The 21,080-nt window shown below is 39.6% G+C and overlaps 1 protein-coding gene across 4 annotated transcripts in view; it reads left to right on the plus strand.

The window, feature by feature from the left end:
* Window positions 1–360: 360 nt before the first annotated feature.
* The window catches only part of MCUR1 (mitochondrial calcium uniporter regulator 1), a 37,609-nt gene continuing 16,889 nt past the window's right edge, over window positions 361–21,080 (plus strand). The window contains exons 1-6 of one of the 4 annotated variants that reach the window (XM_066268355.1): window positions 362–888; window positions 13,813–13,932; window positions 18,411–18,514; window positions 18,836–18,937; window positions 19,812–19,853; window positions 20,626–20,697. In XM_066268355.1, coding sequence (XP_066124452.1) covers window positions 462–888; window positions 13,813–13,932; window positions 18,411–18,514; window positions 18,836–18,937; window positions 19,812–19,853; window positions 20,626–20,697 — 867 coding nt within the window. In that variant the 5' untranslated portion in view covers window positions 362–461. Of the gene's footprint in view, window positions 889–13,812; window positions 13,933–18,410; window positions 18,515–18,835; window positions 18,938–19,811; window positions 19,854–20,625; window positions 20,698–21,080 lie in introns of all 4 variants that reach the window. The other 3 variants (XM_066268357.1, XM_066268354.1, XM_066268356.1) reach the window with 3 other exon arrangements.

Consider the following 21,080-nt stretch of genomic DNA (forward strand, 5'->3'; position numbering starts at 1 on the left):
GTTTAGCCTTTAAAGGTACTCTGTACTGCTCCTTCCTTGGCCTTGTTAATTCCTTAAAAGGTTCCCTGCGTCCTACCCTGGGAACTTCTGACAGAAATAGTAAAACCTAGGGCAGCACGGTGATGCCGGAACTTTTCACTGAAGTCTGAAGTGTGCCAGGGTCATAAATTTCTCTGTAAGGACACCAATGTAAAGATTATGCATATCAGGACAGCGCGAGCTCAGTAGAGTTTCCGGAATGCCCACCGCCCCATCCCAGTCCAACCTGTTGCCTTACAGAGCGGGAGGGGACTTGCCTTTTCCGTGCAGTCTGAGGCCGCCCCGCGCCCCGCCCCGCGCCCTCTGGAACGCGCGCCTGGAGCCCCGCCCACTCGCTGGAAGTCAGTCAGATTCCGGTTGGGCCGCGCGTGGCTGCGCGCGAGCGCCATGAGCGCGTGCCCGGGCCAGTGACAGACTCTGCTATGAACTGTGACTCTATCTTGGTAGTGGGGCCGAAGCGACTGCTGGACCGCCGGCGGCTTCTGCTCTTCTTACTCGCGGGCCGCTACGGATGCCCGGGCGGCTTCGGGGGCCCTGCGCGCCGCTGCTTGTCTACGCTCCCAAAAGGTCTGGGGACGCGGGAGCTCTGCGCCCTGGCGGCCCGCGGTGCGTCACAGGCCTCCGCGCTCTTCCTCCTGGTGCTGGTGTCCTCCCCGCGCCTGGCCGCGGCCGCCCCGCGCCGACCACTGGGAGACTGGGAACGCTCGCGCCCGGGCGCCTGGGCTGGCGTAGCCGGGCGCGGCGGCGCGTGGAGGTGCCAGCCAGTCCTCGCCCCAGGTGTCGCCTGTGCCGCCGGTGCCCTCCGCCTGTGCAGCTGCCGAGGGTCAGCCCTCGCTTCCTCCAGGAGAGGTAGGGTCAGGCGCTTTGAGGAGATGAGATCCCCTCACGTGGCGGTGGCAGCGAGCGGATAGGGCTGTGGCTGTGACCTTCCGCAAGAGAAGGCCGGGAGACCCAGCGTCCGGTCACTTGAGGTCACCAGCTTCTTCCTAGGGCTTAGGGACGAAGGTCTATCTGGCCCCGCCCATCTGGTCCGTGCTCTCCTGGTCCCTTAGCTCTTGGCTAGCTAAGAAGAGCTCAGTTACTGGGAATCCCGGCGCCAGGGCTTTGGCGGAAAATTGGGAAAGGATGTGGGGAGGATGGTGCGTGCCGGGGCAGTGAGCTGGTGCACGCCCTGTGCAGAGCTACCCCTGGGCTCCCGCCCGCGTACAGGTGGCTGTTTTGCCAGGTAATCACTTTGTCGCGACTCGTATGAAGAGTGTAGGAGGCTTGCAAGTTTGAGAAGCAGAGCTCTGGGAAATGAAAGGATGTTTTACAATTTGATTTTCAACTCTAATGGGTTCGTTAATTCATTAGGCACCAGCGCCTACTCTGTACCTGGCACTATTCTAGATATTTGGAATCTATCAGTCAACAGAATATTTTCCTTCTTGGAGCTTAATTGTAGCAAAGGAGAAAGTATACATATATGTTTAAATAGATAAAGTTATAATTTTTGGACACAAGCAATTTACATATGCATATATAATGTTTATATATATATACAGTCTGATAAATACTGTAAGAAAAAATAGAGGTGGTAAGAGTTGGAAAGTGAGGTGGGCCTCCAGTTAAGATTTAATAGCATCATGTGAATAGGTTTTATTGAGAAGGTGGCATTTAACTAAATACTTGAAGGGGGTGAGGACAGTCACTGCTCTACATGAGATTAAGGAAATCTAAACAGGCTCATTTAGATAGCAAATCGTTGATAAAAATGTCATCATTTTGGGTAATGTTTATTAGCAAACATGGCAACAGTATCACTTTGGGAATATATACTTTTCCATCAGTAGCCATCAGTAATCACTCTGGTAGCTCCCGCCCCTACACCCCTCCAACAGAAACAACCAGTAAATGTTGGCTACATCTAAAATTTAAGAATATCGGCCCTGAGCGTCGGCCTGGCGTGCAGAGGTCCCGGGTTCGATTGCCGGCCAGGGCACACAGGAGAAGCGCCCATTTGCTTCTCCACCCCTCCCCTTCTCCTTCCTCTCTGTCTCTCTCTTCCCCTCCCGCAGCCGAGGCTCCATTGGAGCAAAGATGGCCCGGGCGCTGGGGATGGCTCTTTGGCCTCTGCCCAGGCACTAGAGTGACTCTGGTCGGGAGGGCAGAGCGTCGCCCCCTGGTGGGCGTGCCGGGTGGATCCCAGTCGGGCGCATGCGGGAGTCTGTCTGACTATCTCTCCCCGTTTCAAGCTTCAGAAAAATACCAAAAAAAAAAAAAAATTAAAATTTAAGAATATCTTTGGCTGGGGAGAAACTGATTACTCCAGCAACAAAGTGACCACAGCTTTATTATATACAGAGGGTGGGGAATGAGGAGCAAGTAAGTGTCTTGCAATTATGAGGAGATGGTTGAACTTTTTTTTTTTTAGAAATTAAATTTAATGGGGTGACATCTTTATAGCATTTGAACTGTTGATTGTGTTGTGTGCCCATCATCCAAAGTCAAGTCATTTTCTTTTTCTTTTTTTAGCAAGAGAGGGGGTGGGGGACGGACGGGGACATGAAAGGGAGAGAGATGAGAAACATCAATTTATAGTTCCAGCACCTTAGTTTTTCACTGATTGTGTTCTCATATTGTACCTTGACCGGAGGGCTCCAGCCGAGCCAGTGACCCCATGCTCAAGCCAGCGACTATGGGGGGATCATGCCTGTGATCCCAGGCTCAAGCCTGCAACCCCCTGCACTCAAGCTGGTGAGCCCACACTCAAGCCAGCAACCTTGGGGTTTTGAACCTGGGTCCTTAGCATCCCAGGCCAACACTATCTACTGCGCCACTGCCTGATCAGGCCAAAGTCAAATTATTTTTCGTCACCATATATTTATCCCTCTTTACTCCCCTCCACCCCCCCACTCTGGTAACCACTTCGCTTTTGTCTATGTCCATGAGTCTTAGTTTTATAGCCCACCTATGTGTGAAATCATATAGTTCTTAGCTTTTTCTTTCTTTTTAAGTTTATTTATTTATTTATTTATTTTATTTTTTTTACAGAGACAGAGAGAGAGAGAGATAGGGACAGACAGGAACAAAGAGAGATGAGAAGCATCAATCATTAGTTTTTCGTTGCAACACCTTAGTTCATTGATTGCTTTCTTATATGTGCCTTGACAATGGGACTTCAGCAGACTGAGTAACCCCTTGCTCGAGCCAACAACCTTGGGCTCAAGCTGATGAGCTTTGCTCAAACCAGATGAGCCTGCACTCAAGCTGGTGACCTCGGGGTCTCGAACCTGAGTCTTCCGCATCCCAGTCTGATACTCTATCCACTGCGCCACCGCCTGGTCAGGCTCTTAGCTTTTTCTGACTTACTTATTTCACTTAGCATAATATTCTCAAGGTCCATCCATGTTGTCACAAATGACAATATTGCATCATTTCTTATGGCTGAGTAGTATTCCATTGTATTGTATATCTGTACCACATCTTCTTTATCCAATCATCTATTGAAGGGCACTTCGGTTGTTTCGATGTCTTGGCCATTGTGAATAAAGCTGCAGTCAATGAACATGAGGTACATTGGATCAAAGACCTAAATATAAGATCTGAAACAATAAATTACATAGAAGAAAAACATAGGTACCAAACTTATAGACCTTGACTGTACAGAACTTTTTATGAACATTATTTCTGTACTTTGCCTTCCTTTTGGTGCTCTTTTTTGATAATCTAGAAACTTGTGATTTATTTTCCTCTCATAATTCAAGATTATGGGTCAAAGGGGAGAGTTTTTTTTCTCGTCAGTTTTCTGACATTGTATCTGCAAGGCAGTAGTGTTGGATTAGTCCCACATGATGTCATTCTTCACAGAATGTAGATGGATTGATAATGTATGGGGAAACACAGCCAAGACAGTTAAGGAAATATAAGCAAATGAGAGTTTTGCTCCTTTGTCTTAATCTTGGTGGTTTGTTTGGTGCTGAAGGTTCTAAGAAGGGCTACTTAAACTTCAGGATGTTACAAAATAGGGAACTTGTACTTGGTTCCCTCCTCTGGTCAATCCTAACTTTGGGCTTCTTTTGTGTGTTTTTAATCTCTTTTGGCTATACAGAAGTTCCCCCAAAGGAGACTTTCATATTACACTTTAACAGCTCAGTTTACTTGCTTCCTGGTTATTAGTAGGAATTTATAGTTCTTGGGTCTTGTTTTGTCACAATAAAGGAGGAAAAGTGAGTCAGAGGTATTCTGAATGGCAGAATATTGCTGCATCCTCAGACGTTTCCCTTTGACAGAAAGCAAACTGGCATTCAACTTCTGACTGCAGAGGTTGGAGGGCCAACTGGGAAGTGGCCAGCCCTTTTCTCCACTTCTCAGATAACATTATTTCTTTGGAATAAGTTTGCAATTAAAATAAATTCTGATAATTTTGGGGGAAAAAATCTGCAGTATCTAACTGGGAATTAGCTCTTAAAAAATAGTCATGATCATTTCTTTTGTTTTGTGTGTGTGGGGGGTATTTTATTTTAAATTACATGAATAGTTATTCTGTTATTAGAAACAAGGGATTTGGAACCAGACTAATAAGAGTGACTTATTAGAACTCACTTTTCATAAGTCACTTCTAAAGTCAAATGTTACAAGCTCCCTAACCCATGGCACAGCCCAGCACAGTTATAAGGTAGGTGGGGTGGCCCAGAGAGAGACCCTTGAGAGGTGCATTCATTCATTCATTCACCCACCAATGTTTCTAGATCTAAGTCTGTTCTGTGTCAGGGTCTCTTTTCATGGAGGCTGATTTTTGTCCTAAGACTAGACACAAAGAACGAAAGAAAAGGTTCTCATTTATGTGGAAAGGGGAGACCAGAGGTGAAGAGCAACACTTGCTCCTGTGATTTTCATGAGCCTGTAATAAGATGTGCCTCCCATAACAGTCTGTCACCCAATATTTGGTGGTACTCATTATTTTTGCCATTGTTACTCTGTATACTGAACATGCTCCTAGACCCTGTCCCCTTGTCCCCACATCTCCACATCCCCACACGTAGTGGACACTCAGCTGCCATTCCTAGACATTATGACTGTGGCCCCAGCAGAACCTCTCAGGTTAAGAGCCTGGTTTGCCCACTGACTGGCAGTGTGACCTGGGACAATATCTCAACCTCTCTGAGCCTTATTTTCTTTATATTGGAAATTAAGACTCATAATAGACCTACATCCTGCATAAGATGAGTTGAAGATCAAATAAGTTACTGCATGAACAGCATTTAATACAATGCTGGGCACATGGCAAAGCACCTATAGATATTAACTATTTCTGTTTCTATTGATCCATGTGATGGCAAGTTGTTTTGAGTGCCTTATGTATACCAAGCAGTGTTCTAACTGTTGCAGGTACAGTAGTGAACAAAACCAGACACACCCTGACCTTGCAGAGCTCGTATTCTAGGCAGATAAGGTGAACAATAAGCAAGTAAATATAATATCTGGTAAGGAGCAGTGCAGTGAGGAGCATTAAAGCAGGGTGGGGTATGCTGGTACAGGTGATTAAGAAAAGGGGTAATATTGAGCTGTTCACCTCATATTTAAGGTTCTTCTTCTGGATCTTTGTAACTTGTTTTGGCCAACGAAATGTGAAGAGAAGTAGTATCACTTCTGAGTGAAACTGCAGAGCCACTGTGTGATTCTCCACATCCACCCCCCAAAAAAGGATCTCATTTATATAAAAAGGAAAGACAATAGGTGAAGCAGAGAAAGAAGTTGATCTCAAATTTTCTTTCTAGATAGTCTTATGATCCAGATCTTAGGAATGATACAGTTGATATTTTTTTGGCCTGCAATAAGCCAGGCCCTCTGCCAGATGCTAACAATATAAAAATGCCTAAGATTCCTATATGAACAAACAAGAGAGAGCCGAAGTAAACCACTTAACTTCACACCTTAAGGAACTAGAAAAAGAAGAACAAAGACAACCCAAAACCAGCCGAAGAAAGGAGATAATAAAAATCAGAGCAGAAATAAATGAAATAGAGAACAGAAAAACTATAGAAAAAATCAATAAAACAAGGAGCTGGTTCTTTGAAAAGATCAACAAAATTGACAAACCCTTGGCAAGACTCACTAAGGAAAAAAGACACAGGACTCAAATAAATAAAATCCAAAATGAAAGAGGAGAGATCACCACAGACATCATAGAAATACAAAGAATTATTGTAGAATACTATGAAAAATTATATGCCACCAAATACAACAATCTAGAAGAAATGGATAAATTCCTAGAACAATACAACCTTCCTAGACTGAGTCATGAAGAAGCAGAAAGCCTAAACAGACCAATCAGCAGGGAGGAAATAGAAAAAACTATTAAAAATCTCCCCAAAAATAAAAGTCCAGGCCCAGACGGTTATACTAGTGAATTCTATCAAACATTCAAAGAAGACTTGGTTCCTATTCTACTCAAAGTCTTCCAAAAAATTGAAGAAGAAGCAATACTTCCAAACACATTTTATGAGGCCAACATAACCCTCATACCAAAACCTGGCAAGGATGGCACAAAGAAAGAAAACTACAGACCAATATCTCTAATGAATACAGATGCTAAAATACTAAACAAAATACTGGCAAACCGAATACAACAACATATTAAAAAAATAATACATCATGATCAAGTGGGATTCATCCCAGAATCTCAAGGACGGTTCAACATACGCAAAACGGTTAACGTAATACACATATCAACAAAACAAAGAACAAAAACCACATGATCTTATCAATAGATGCAGAAAAGGCTTTTGATAAAATACAACACAATTTTATGTTTAAGACTCTCAACAAAATGGGTATAGAAGGAAAATATCTCAACATGATAAAGGCCATATATGATAAACCATCAGCCAACATCCTATTAAACGGCATAAAACTGAGGACTTTCTACCTTAAATCAGGAACAAGACAGGGTTGTCCACTCTCTCCACTCTTATTCAACGTGGTGCTAGAAGTTCTGGCCAGAGCAATCAGACAAGACAAAGAAATAAAAGGCATCCATATCGGAAAAGAAGAAGTAAAGCTATCACTTTTTGCTGATGATATGATCCTATACATCGAAAACCCGAAGGACTCCACAAAAAGATTATTAGAAACAATAAACCAATACAGTAAGGTCGCAGGATACAAAATTAACATACAAAAGTCCATAGCCTTTCTATATGCCAACAATGAAATATTAGAAAACGAACTCAAAAAAATAATCCCCTTCACGATTGCAACAAAAAAAATAAAATACCTAGGAATAAACATAACAAAGAACGTAAAGGACCTATATAATGAAAATTACAAAGCATTGTTAAGGGAAATCGAAAAAGATACAATGAGATGGAAAAATATTCCTTGTTCTTGGATAGGAAGAATAAATATAATCAAAATGGCCATATTACCCAAAGCAATATACAAATTTAATGCACTTCCCATCAAAATCCCTATGAGATTATTTAAAGAAATGGAACAAAAAATCATCAGATTTATATGGAACTATAAAAAACCCCGAATAGCCAAAACAATCCTAAGGAAAAAGAATGAAGCTGGGGGCATTACAATACCTGACTTTAAACTATATTATAGGGCCACGATAATCAAAACAGCATGGTATTGGCAGAAAAATAGACACTCAGACCAATGGAACAGAATAGAAAGCCCAGAAATAAAACCACATATATATGGTCAAATAATCTTTGATAAAGGGGCCAACAACACACAATGGAGAAAAGAAAGCCTCTTCAACAAATGGTGTTGGGAAAACTGGAAAGCCACATGCAAAAGAATGAAACTCGACTACAGCCTGTCCCCGTGTACTAAAATTAATTCAAAATGGATCAAAGACCTAAATATAAGACCTGAAACAATAAAGTACATAGAAGAAGACATAGGTACTAAAATCATGGACCTGGGTTTTAAAGAACATTTTATGAACTTGACTCCAATGGCAAGAGAAGTGAAGGCAAAGATAAATGAATGGGACTACATCAGAATTAAAAGTTTTTGCTCAGCAAGAGAAACTGATATCAAAATAAACAGACAGCCAACTATATGGGAACTGATATTTTCAAACGACAGCTCAGATAAGGGCCTAATATCCAAAATTTACAAAGAACTCATAAAACTCAACAACAAACAAACAAACAATCCAATAAAAAAATGGGAAGAGGACATGAACAGACACTTCTCCCAGGAAGAGATACAAATGGCCAACAGATATATGAAAAGATGCTCAGTTTCATTAGTTATTAGAGAAATGCAAATCAAAACTACAATGAGATACCACCTCACTCCTGTTAGATTAGCTATTATCAACAAGACGGGTAATAGCAAATGTTGGAGCGGCTGTGGAGAAAAAGGAACCCTCATTCACTGTTGGTGGGACTGTAAAGTAGTACAACCATTATGGAGGAAAGTATGGTGGTTCCTCAAAAAACTGCAAATAGAACTACCTTATGACCCAGCAATCCCTCTACTGGGTATATACCCCAAAACCTCAGAAACATTGATACGTGAAGACACATGTAGCCCCATGTTCATTGCAGCACTGTTCACAGTGGCCAAGACATGGAAACAACCAAAAAGCCCTTCAATAGAAGACTGGATAAAGAAGATGTGGCACATATACACTATGGAATACTACTCAGCCATAAGAAATGATGACATCAGATCATTTACAGCAAAATGGTGGGATCTTGATAACATTATAAGGAGTGAAATAAGTAAATCAGAAAAAAACAAGAACTACATGATTCCATACATTGGTGGAACATAAAAATGAGACTAAGAGACATGGACAAGAGTGTGGTGGTTACCAAGGGTGGGGGGGGGAGGAAGGTCATGGGAGGGAGGGAGGGAGAGAGTTAGGGGGAGGGGGAGGGGCACAGAGAACTAGATAGAGGGTGACAGAGGACAATCTGACTTTGGGCGAGGGGTTTGCAAAATAATTTGATGACAAAATAACCTAGACATGTTTTCTTTGAATATATGTACCCTGATTTATTAATGTCATCCCATTACCATTAATAAAAATTTATTTAAAAAAAAAATGCCTAAGATTGACTGCTCTTGGATGTGTGTGCTAATAGATGATACAGATATGGAAATCATAGATATATGTAGTAAGGGCTATGCAGGAGCCATCAATAATGGGCTGAGAATACAGATAAGGAAGGGAGGAATGAAGGTTGCTCCTGGGCCTGGGTGGAGTTAGCAGAAAGAACTATACATTGTGTAACCAGAACCAGAACATAATGAGTGCTTAGAAAGTTGTCAAATTAAATGAAGAGGGGTAAAGAGGATGCTTGAAATTTACCAGTTGAGAAAAGGGAACAAATGAAAGTATGAAAGAAAGTTAAAGAAACAGAATAGTTTAGCTGGCTAAAGAGAAAGCTGAAAAGGTAAGTGTGAGCCAAGTGGGAACAGGCTTTGTATGCCTTGGCAAGGACCTCATAGGATAGGCTAGTGGTTTTTTTAACCTAAGAACCTTTTTTTAACCATTACACACACACATACAGATATTAGTTGTTGCATTTTATATTTGTCAATCTGCCAGTAGTGTGTGCTACAGAGCAATTATTGGATCTTTTTTTTTTTTTTTTTTTTTTACAGAGACAGAGAGAGAATCAGAGAGAGGGATAGAGAGGGACAGACAGACAGGAACAGAGAGAGATGAGAAGTATCAATCATCAGTTTTTCATTGCAACACCTTAGTTGTTCATTGATTGCTTTCTCATATGTGCCTTGACCGTGGGACTTCAGCAGACAAGTAACCCCTTGCTCGAGCCAGCGACCTTGGGTCCAAGCTGGTGAGCTTTGCTCAAACCAGATGAGCCTGCGCTCAAGCTGGTGACCTCGGGGTCTCAAACCTGGGTCCTCTGCATCCCAGTCCGACGCTCTATCCACTGCGCCACCGCCTGGTCAGGCAATTACTAGATCTCTTGATCTCACTGTAACCAGAGCAACCCTACTCTTTCCAAGTAGCCAGTAAATTGGAAACTACAGCTCTGGGCTTACAGAGAAGAATCAGGTCTGTGGGTCCTGTCCATGTCATGTTGTTGCTTATTTTGCAGTTTCTTTTAGAGTGTTTAGGGGTAAAGGATTGAGAATAGGAGTTGATTAGCTGAAGTATCTTTCTGGTCATCTCGGACACCTACTGAGAAAAGCTTTGAACTTTGAGTCACTAGAAGACTATTATCTCTTCTACCACTCTTCTACAACACCTGGCATCATTGAAAAGGAAGGACAAGCCTGGCCTGTGGTGGTGCAGTGGATACGCTGAGGTCACTGGTTCAAAACCCTGGACTTGCCTGGTCAACGCACATATGGGAGTTGATGCTTCCTGCTGCCCCCCTTCTCTATCTCTCTCTCTCTCTCTTTCTCTCTCTCCTCTCTAAAAATGAATGAATAAATAAATAAATAAATAAATCATAAAAATAAAGAAAGGGAAGACAGATATATAGCAAGATTTGCATATAGCTATGTTTATTACATTTAAATTAAAGGTTTTAATTTTACATTGCCCATCCTTTTTATTCTTTGCTATCAAAATGTCTTTTCTTTTTCTGTATTTTTCTGAAGTTGGAAACGGGAAGACCGGGATCCACCCGGCATGCCCACCAGAGGGCGATGCTCTGCCCATCTGGGGCATTGCTCTGTTGCAACCAGAGCCATTCTAGCACCTGAGGTAGAGGCCGTGAAGCCATCCTCAGCGCCCTGGCAAACTTTGCTCCAATGGAGCCTTGGCTGTGGGAGGGGAAGAGAGAGACAGGGAGGAAGGAGAGGGGGAGGGGTGGAGTCCGGGAATCGAACCCGGGACTCCTGCACGCCAGGCCGACTCTCTATCACTGAGCCAACCAGCCAGGGCCTATCAAGATGTCTTTTTTAGTGTGATTATAATAGTAAGAAGCTATTATGTTTAAATGTCTTTCTTGGCAAAATTACAAATTGATACTGTAATTGCTCCATTTTTTAAAAAAACTTTTTTGAGGTTCATGAAATACAGAATCCAGGAAACCATTACTATGCTACTCCTTCAAATGAGCACCTTGAAATAAGTTTACAGAATGGGTTGGATCTGTGGTTAAGTGTACAGAAATTTATGAAAATAATATACAGATTGTTAGAACTCATCTCTCTAAAAATAGGCTTTAGCAAAGATATCATAAGGAGAGAAAATGACAGATCAATGTTTCTTATAAATAAGGACACAAAATCCACAAAAAAAATGCAAACAAACTAAATCTTGCAATACATAAAAAGGGATATACACTATGACCAGATGGGATTTTGTGCCAGAAATACCAGGTTCATTTAACATCTGAAAATCAATTTATGTGATATACCATATTAACAAAATAAAGGACATGATCATCTCAAAAGGCAAAGAAAAGAAATTTGACAAAAATCAGCGCCGTTTCATGATAATAATAATAATACTTGACAAATCAGGAATATAAGGGAACTGCATCACCTGATAAAGAGCTCTATGAAAAACCCACAGCTGACATACTTAATGGCAAAGACAGAATGCTTTTCATCTAAAGTCGGGAGCAAGGATGCCTGCTCTCATAATTCCATTCAGCATTGTACTAGAAGCGCTAACTATTTCTATACACTAGCAATGAAGAATCTGAAAAATCTTTTAAAATTTTTAAAAATTCCCTTTACAGTAGCATTCAAGAAAATAAAGTACTCAGGGATAAATTTAATAAAACAGCATAGTTTACCCTCTGAAACCTATATTATTATTATTATTATTAAAAACCTAAATAAATGTAAATACATCCCATGTTCATGGGTTGGAAGACTTTAATATTGTTAATATGGCATCACTTCCCCAGATCTACTACAGATTTAACACAATTTCTTTCAAAGTTCCAAGTGACTTCTTTTTTTTTTTTTTTTTTGCATTTTTCCGAAGCTGGAAACAGGGAGAGACAGTCAGATAGACTCCCGCATGGCCTCGACCGGGATCCACCTGGCATGCCCACCAGGGGGCGATGCTCTGCCCACCAGGGGGCGATGCTCTGCCCATCCTGGGCGTCGCCATGTTGCGACCAGAGCCACTCTAGCGCCTGAGGCAGAGGCCAAGGAGCCATCCCCAGTGCCCGGGCCATCTTTGCTCCAATGGAGCCTTGGCTGTGGGAGGGGAAGAGAGAGACAGAGAGGAAGGCGCTGCAGAGGGGTGGAGAGCAAATGGGCGCTTCTCCTGTGTGCCCTGGCCGGGAATCGAACCCGGGTCCTCCGCACGCTAGGCCGACGCTCTACTGCTGAGCCAACCGGCCAGGGCCCAAGTGACTTCTTTACAGAAATTGATAACACTGATCCAAAAATTTACATGGAAATGCAAGGGATTCAGAATAGCCAAAAGCAGTCTTGAAATAGAACAGAGTTGGAGGACTCCCTGATGTCAAAACTAACTACACGGTAATCAAGAAAATGTGGCACTGGCACAAGAACAAACACATAGATCAATGGAATAGAATGGAAGACCCAGAGATAAATCCTTACATTATAGTTTATTGATTTTTTGACAATAGTCACAAGACAATTTTTAAGGGACAATAGTGCTGAGACAATTGAACATCCATATCATTCAGGAGAATGAGATTGAACCCCCATCTCACAACATATATAAAAATTAACTTAGATGGATCAAAAACCCAAATGTAAGAGCTAAAACTGTAAATTAATTAAGAAGAAAACATAAGTTTGAATCTTTGTGTACTTGAATTAGCCAGTAGTTTCTTAGATATGACACCAAAAGCACAAAGAACAAAAATAAATAAATTGGATTTCAGTAAAATTAAAAACTTTTGTACTTCGAAAGGCACTATCAAGAATGTGAAAGACAACTCACAGGAGAGAATATTTGAAATCATATGTATACAGAACTTTTATCTAAGTTTATATATAAAGAACTCTTATGCCTGACCTGTGGTGGCACAGTGGATAAAGCGTCGACCTGGAAATGCTGAGGTCGTCGGTTCGAAACCCTGGGCTTGCCTGGTCAAGGCACATATGGGAGTTGATGCTTCCAGCTCCTCCCCCACTTCTCTCTCTCTGTCTCTCCTCTCTGTCTCTCCCTCTCCTCTCTAAAATGAATAAATAAAAATTAAAAAAAAATTTTAAAAAAAAGAACTCTTACACCTCAGCAATAAAAAGATAACCCAACTTTTTAAAATAGGCAAAGGGTCTGAATAGACATTTCTCCAAAGAAGACATACAGATGTTCAATAAGCACATGAAAAGATGTTCTTTTGGGGTTGATGACAGTATACTAAAGTTGATTGTGGGGATGCTTGCACAACTCTGTAAATATACCAAAAACAATCAAATTGTATACTTGAAATGGATGAGTTCTGTAGTATATGAATTATAGCTCAATAAAAGTTATTGTAAAAAACAAAACAGCCTGACCTGTGGTGGCGCAGTGGATAAAGCGTCGACCTGGAAATGCTGAGGTCGCCGGTTCGAAACCCTGGGCTTGCCTGGTCAAGGCACATATGGGAGTTGATGCTTCCAGCTCCTCCCCACCTTCTCTCTCTGTCTCTCTCTCCTCTCTCTCTCCCTCTCTATCTCCCTTTCTCTCTCCTCTCTAAAAAAAAATGAATAAATAAAATTAAAAAAAAAAAAAAACAAGCTAAAAAAAAACAAAACAATAGGCTCTTGAGGTATGCCTGATTACTTTCATGTTGCTGAGTTGCTTGTGTTCGTCATTAGGTCCTGTAAACTTATTTCAAGGTGTTATCCTTTCCATTCTAGAACTAAGCCTCTCTGCTGGATGCCGACAGCTGGAGCGCAAACAGAGAAATTTCACTTCAGCGGGGAGCAGGAAGCTCTACTTTGACACACATGCCTTAGTGTGTTTGCTCGAAGAAAATGGTAATCCTCATCCCCACTTACTGGTCACTCAGTGCCGTAAAAGAGCACAGTAAATAATGAGTTCCTTATGGTTTCATCTAATTTCTCATATTTTAAGTCCTTATTTTTAGTTAAAGGACAATTTTGCTTCATCGATACAGTAGAGATTTTTCTCACATTTTGTCCAAGGAAGTGTATTCTTTTAACATCACTCTGGAAAAACAGTGTTAAAGATAACAATGTACGCACAAGTCAGCAAACTCAGGAGTGGTTCTTATGACTACTGAAGCACAAAAGTAAGTTTTATTACTGTGCATCTTGTGTACTTTAACAATTTTTATAAAATTAAAATGTTGCTGAGCAGCAGTTATTGATAATGCCAATTCATTGTGTTCTTTTAAAAAAATATGACTGACATTTTCCCTCATTTCTATTGCACTCATTAATATAAAAAATTTCTCTAATATATGTAACATTTGTTGAAAGTACACTTAGTATATAGGTAGCATTCTCATATTTAATCTGGATAAATACGCCTATTATAATTCTCTATACTGTGACACATATTCTCAAAATCAGGATTTCACATATCCTAGATTATGGTTTGGAAATAAATATATCTGTGTTTTTACTTCATTGTAGAGTTATTTATCCAGTTGGGCATGATCATATCTGAAAAGCTGCCCTCTGTAGATGTACTAAACATGCCCAGGTCAAGGTGATAGAGTGAATCCTGGGCCCCTGGGAACAGTTGGGAGCTCTGGGCTCAAGCCGTGCTGAGTTCTAGCCTAGGCCACCCCTTCATCTTCAGTTTCCATTTCCTCATTGGTCACATGGGCATAAGAGCCTTTTGAACATTAAATGAAATAATATACTTGAATGTACTTTGGAAAAGCTGTCAAATACTATGTAATAATTTTTATAAGCTTTTCTTCTCAAACTTGAAATAGTAGGCCTTTTTCACCAAAAACTTCTTTCATTGGCCAAAAAGGAAAAGTGCAAGTGAGAAGAGGGCCATCTAAAATTATCTTGATGAGCAGAAGTCTTACTACTTCTCTTCTTTTTTTAAGGGATGGAGGACAGAGAGACAGGAAGGGAGAGAGATAAGAAGAATCAGTTCTTCATTGTTCACCTTAGTTGTTCATTGATTGCTTTCCTCATATGTGCCTTGACCAAGAGGCTACAGCAGAGCCAGTGACCCCTTGCTCAAGCCAGCATCCTTGGGGTTTTGAACCTGGGCCCTTAGCATCCCAAGCCAGTGCTCTATCTATTGTACCACCATTTACTCAGACTTTTTCTTTTTCTTTTATGGACCTATGTGTTTGTATTCAAAGTAACCAGTTGTAAACACAAATATTTGAGACAGGCCATTTTATTTTTTAATTTTTATTTATTTATTTGATAGAGAGAGAGAAGCATCAACTCATAGTTGCTTCACTTTAGTTATTCATTGAGTGAGTCTCATACATGCCTTGACCTGGGTGCTCCAACCGAGCCAGTGACCCCTTTTTTAAGCCAGTAACCTTGGGATCATGTTGACAAGCCAGTATTCAAGCCAGCAGCCTCAGGGTTTTAAACAGGAGACCTTAGTGTGCTATGCCCAGTCAGGTTAGACAGTGGGGGCATTTCAACATCCACTAGGTGTTTGATGATATTAAGGGAGCATTGTTAATTTTGTTAACTGTAACTATGACAAGGTAGAGTGTACTCTAGATGAACACCACCAATCCTTCCACCCAACTTGAGGTGGAATTTATTTTCCCTTTAAAAATGTATGTATGTATTTAGGCAAGTAAAAACAATATATGTTTAAAATAGGATATTTTGGTATATGTACTTCCTAAAGAGAAGGGAGTAGGTCTTTGAAGGTCTCTTGTTAACTTTAAATCTGTACCTTGTTTTGTTTTTCTTTTTTGTAATTATTGTCTCATGCTTTATCTCTTATAGATTATGTCAGTTATAACTTTATTCAAACAAATGTGCCATTAATTAATTACAAGAATCAATAGATTCTTCTGAAATTCTTATAGATGGATGTATTTAATAGAATTGCTTTCCAAGAACTTGGTTTAAGCATTTATGAGAATTTCCATTGTGAAATATAATTTCTGTCTAAAGCTACTAAAAGCAGTAATACTGCCAAGGTGAATCTTTATATAATTCATTTCAGTGTCATTTATTGAGTATCAAAGAATATATTTTTTTCCAGTTTGGGCCCCCATCACTAGTGACTGAAGAGAATTCTGGAGGAAAAACAAAAAAACTGAATTTAACATTAACTAACAGCTAAATTATTATTTCTGTACTCAATAACTTGACTGATTTATGCTGGATATAAAATAAGTGAGCTTTTCTACTTAAGTAAATTGTTTTTTTCTAATACATACATTTTTAAATTAAGGAAGTCACACCCATTGCAGAAAATAAAAATTATCTAGGATCTTTGTTAAATTACCAAAGCAATAAATTGTATCTATAATACTGAGTCTTACCTTTTTTTCACTTGACCTTGTATGACAGGCATCCCCTACCTATGTCAGTGGTTCTCAAACTTTTTGAAGTCGGGCGCATTTAAAATTCTACAAATAATTATAGGCGCACTATATACAGATTTCTGAGAAATATGTTATAATAATTAGGTCAAATATTAAAGAAAAAAATATATAAAGTCCAAGCGTGCTTTTATGTTATTTAAATGAAATAAAGACAAAATTAAATTTATTCTGACATTAATAAACATTTTTTTAATAATGAACATTTTTATGTTACAATTTTTGAGTTATGCTTTTTAGAATTCATAAAAAGGGGTTAAAAAAGAAAAAAATGACAAAATTGTTATCTTTTTAATACATTCTTAGTAAGATTTAGTAAATTCAACAGGTCCTGGCACAAATGTGTTAAGCTTTTTCATTCTTGTGTTTATGAGAAACATGAGCCTGATGTGTCCTAGCGATTTCTTCAACGTTTGGGCATATATTTGAAAGGCAGACTTTCATTTCCTCATCAATCCATTGAAGAATTCTGCCCTAGCGATTTCTTCAATGTTTGGGCATATATTTGAAAGTCAAACTCTCGTTTCCTCGTCAATACATTGAAGAATTCCTCTCTTTTTACTCTTAATTGTGTTGAGGGTAGAAAATCCTAATTCACATAACAAGGATGTTGAAAATCGTAGTAAAATGTTCAAAGCTTTTTTAGGTATTGCCACATATTCTTCTTTTATAGAAATCCAAAAGGCTTCAAGAGACAATTCCTTATGTTTAATCATCAATCCACCATCAGTAGGTATAGCTGTCAGTTCTTCTTCTTCTTCTGTTAATGTTAAACCAAAATCACTTGAAGCTTCCTTGAATGGGTTTCTAATCCAATTGGATTGTTCAGTGTTAAGTGATGGAAAGTGCTATAAATTAAATTCTGCCCATCAGCCTTCAAGTCCTATTTTATTTACACTTAACTTTTGCTCACTTCCAGAATCGGATTCTTCAATATCATACTTCTTTTTGAGAAATCTATCCATTTTATTTGGGTGTATTTATCTAAAAACAATATAATGATGAGTTAATAATAAATATAATAATGATGTGTTAACAAAAAGCGGTATTTCCATAATGAAATAGTATAATAGAGTAACTTTATTTTTATATCTGGGCACATGTCGTGACCCAGCACAGCTAGTCATTACAGGTCCCTAGTGGGAACAGTGCAGAATTCAGAAATACAGGGTCTAGATGGCCCTGTAATTGCTGCTGGCAAGAACAAAGTGTGCCCGAAAACTGCATCTTGCTTTATTTATAGGGCAAAGTGGGTCATTAGCAAATCAATGAGATCACCGATCATGTTTCCAAGGCAACTCAAGAATTTTACCAAGTGCAGAAAACCCTCACCATACATATCATCTTAACTTTACACCAAACAAAGGATAGAAAAACTTGACTCCAGTCTTTCTGGGGAACATGGGGGGTAATGTAAACAGTCCAGCACCACAGCTGAACAGCCTTTTGCAACCTAATCAGGCAAGTGAGGTGGGGGGTTGGGCAGACTGTCAGCTTACAGCCAATTCCCCATACCTCTGTCCCCCAAAAATCTAAACTCCAAAAGCCCTGTTGGTTTTTTGGTCCCCAACAGGCATATATTTCTCTGGAATACCATAGGGTGCACCTGGAAATCTAGGGTGCACCCTTTGAGAACCACTGCCCTATGTTATTAGACATTCTCTGAAAACATGAGTTTTGACAGCTAGGAAGGACATTAGAGAGCCATTAGCCCAACTGTTCATTTTGCATAAAGAACAGACCCAGACATGTCATACTTTTCCAGAATGACAGACACATCATAGCCTGTAAGTGTAGTCTCCTCATACTCCTACCACAGGCTTTATGTCTGCTTCTGAATTCAGACATGCACCTCAGTGTGTAAGTTTGTGTTTTCTCCCTTTCTATGAAGGATATGTTTTTGACAACTAGAGTCTGCTGAGTGTGATTGTCTGTGTGTTTGCTTAGGGTTTACTACTCAACAAGCGGAAATCATTGTATCTGCATTGGTCAAGATCACGGAGGCCAACATGGATATCATCTACAAAGACATGGTCACCAAGATGCAACAGGTTAACTTTGTCACGACACTTTTGCAAATTTGAAATCTAAAGGGAGGATGTCATTTATAATATATTTTTTGGATAATATTTTATTGAAAAGCATATAGTGATTTTAACGAGAGTTGAGAGGCAGGTTATTACAGTGGCATAGAAAGTATTCAAAGCTATTTAGTGAACTCTTAAAGAATCATTATACTTGAAAACTGACTATTTCAGAGGGTGGCCACATTCTTCTGGCTTCTTATTAAGGTAATACCAGGAAGAGACCATAGGAGGTGTACTTTCTAGACTAGACTAGGTTTTATGTTTCTTTTTTTTTTTTTTCCATAGGAGATCACTCTTCAGCAAATAATGTCTCAGATTGCTAGTGTGAAAAAAGATATGATTATTTTGGAGAAGAGTGAATTTTCAGCCCTCAGAGCAGAAAATGAGGTAAAATTAAACAGCTACATATACTTATAAAATGCTTTATATTCAGACACTGCGATGTATATACTCAGACATGCCCAGTAAGGGTACATCTCGATGAATCTTCACCAAGTGTACACTACCAGTCGGATCAAGAAGTAGAACATTACTAGCACCCCAGAAGTCCCTCTTGTGCCCCTTCTTACACAAGGAGACCACCATCTTGGGTTATATCACCATTGACTAGTTTGCCTTTTCTAGAACTTCCACTGATGGGGTCATACAGTGAGTCTCGCAGCGGCAGGTCATGCTTTTTTATTGTCTGTGGTATTGTATGAACGTGACACATTATTCTGCTGTGATTTACATTAGCATTTTTCCAATGTTTGGTTATTATGGATAAATGCTGGTATAAAATATCCTTTAGTTTCTCTCCCTTTGTTTCTTAAAATGTGACCTCTGGGATCATTTAAATAAGTGCTATTTTTGTATCTTCCTTGATGTTTTCAGTCCTTGCAGTCATAGTCTTGCAAGAAACCTTCTAGCAAAGGTTTTTTTCTTTTGCTAGGAAAAGGTAAAGTTTGAAACTACCTTGTCCTTGAAGTCAGCTATTTGAGGACATTTATTTAAAAGAAAAATTAAAGGAGGTATTAAAGAAGGCAAGGTCTTTGAAGGCAAGTATGTGTGTTAAAAAAAATTGTGTGTTAAAAAAAAATGTAACCCCTTCTCCTACTAGACTATTCAGTTAAGGTTGTATTCTGAATGTAGCCAACTTCATGTTGAATGAGGGAAGACCTTGTGAATAAATACATGTTCTAATATTTGTTTGTTACCAAGCTTCATATTTTTCTTCTAACTTTTCTGAACATATCCTTGACTTTTTTTAATGTGTTTTTAGAAAGTAAAACTTGAACTACATCGATTAAAACAACAAATAATGGTAAGAGCCTCATTCCTCTTTGCTTGCTTGTTTATAGTTACATAAACTTAATAAATATGTCAGAAATATTTTAAATGTTCTTTAAAACTTAATTCTGTTAAGTATTTGTGTAATATGTCTCAAAAGTATACTTTGGAAGATATAGCCAAGAACTCAGCCAGTGAATAAATTACTGATGTCTGTAACCAAATTCATTAAGAAAATTGTATTCTGGGAGGAATTAAGTCACATTTAAATTAAAAGTTCTCTAAAGTAGCCATGTGGAACCTTATATTCTCTTAGAACAGACTGTCTTTAGAGAATTATATGTGATTTTAAAATGCTTACTGTGCCAGTTGTTTGATATTTTTAAGTGGCAAGGACATTGATGTGAAAGAAGACTTTGGTGAGTATCAGAAAGGTTTTATTTAAACAAGACTGTTTTATTTTGAGTCCATCTTGCTTTCCAAAGTTGTCCAAGAAACAGCTTTACTTTTACATTCCACACGAATATTATCTTGGGAATCTTGAGGTTAAAAGCAACAGTAACTCATTCGGTCTAATTTAAGCATAAAAGGGGATTATTTGTATATATAACTGGGAAGTTCCAATACAGGACTGAGTCTGTACATGAACTGGCCAGAGTCTCGCCACGTCACTAGTCCCTGGCTCTGTGAGCCCGTCCTGCCCCCACCCTTGCTAAAAGCAGTGCAGGCAGCTCTCCCAGGCTTCACTTCTCATAAAGTTTGGGTTTCTTACTTTGGATTTCTTTCTTTGTTGTTTGCCCTTCTAGGATGAAGTGGTCAAAGTCCAAACAGATACCAAATTAGATTTCAATCTAGAAAAGAGCAGAGTAAAAGAATTGGTATGTTTCTTTTTTTTTTTTACTTTTTATTAATGTTAATGGGTGACATCAATAAATCAGGGTACATTATATTCAAAGAGAACATGTCCAAGTTATCTTGTCATTCAATTATGTTGCATACCCATCACCCAAAGTCAGATTGTCCTCCGTCACCTTCTATCTAGTTTTCTCCGTGCTCCTCCCCCTCCCCCTCCCCCTCCCTCCTCCCTCCTCCCCCCCCCCCCCATAACCACCACACTCTTGTCCATGTCTCGTAGTCTCATTTTTATGTCCCACCAATGTATGGAATCATGTAGTTCTTGGTTTTTTCTGATTTACTGATTTCACTCCATATAATGTTATCAAGATCCCACCATTTTGTTGTAAATGATCCAATGTCATCA

The sequence above is a fragment of the Saccopteryx bilineata genome, chromosome 3 (assembly GCF_036850765.1).
Source record: "Saccopteryx bilineata isolate mSacBil1 chromosome 3, mSacBil1_pri_phased_curated, whole genome shotgun sequence".
Taxonomy (NCBI): Eukaryota; Metazoa; Chordata; class Mammalia; order Chiroptera; family Emballonuridae; genus Saccopteryx; species Saccopteryx bilineata.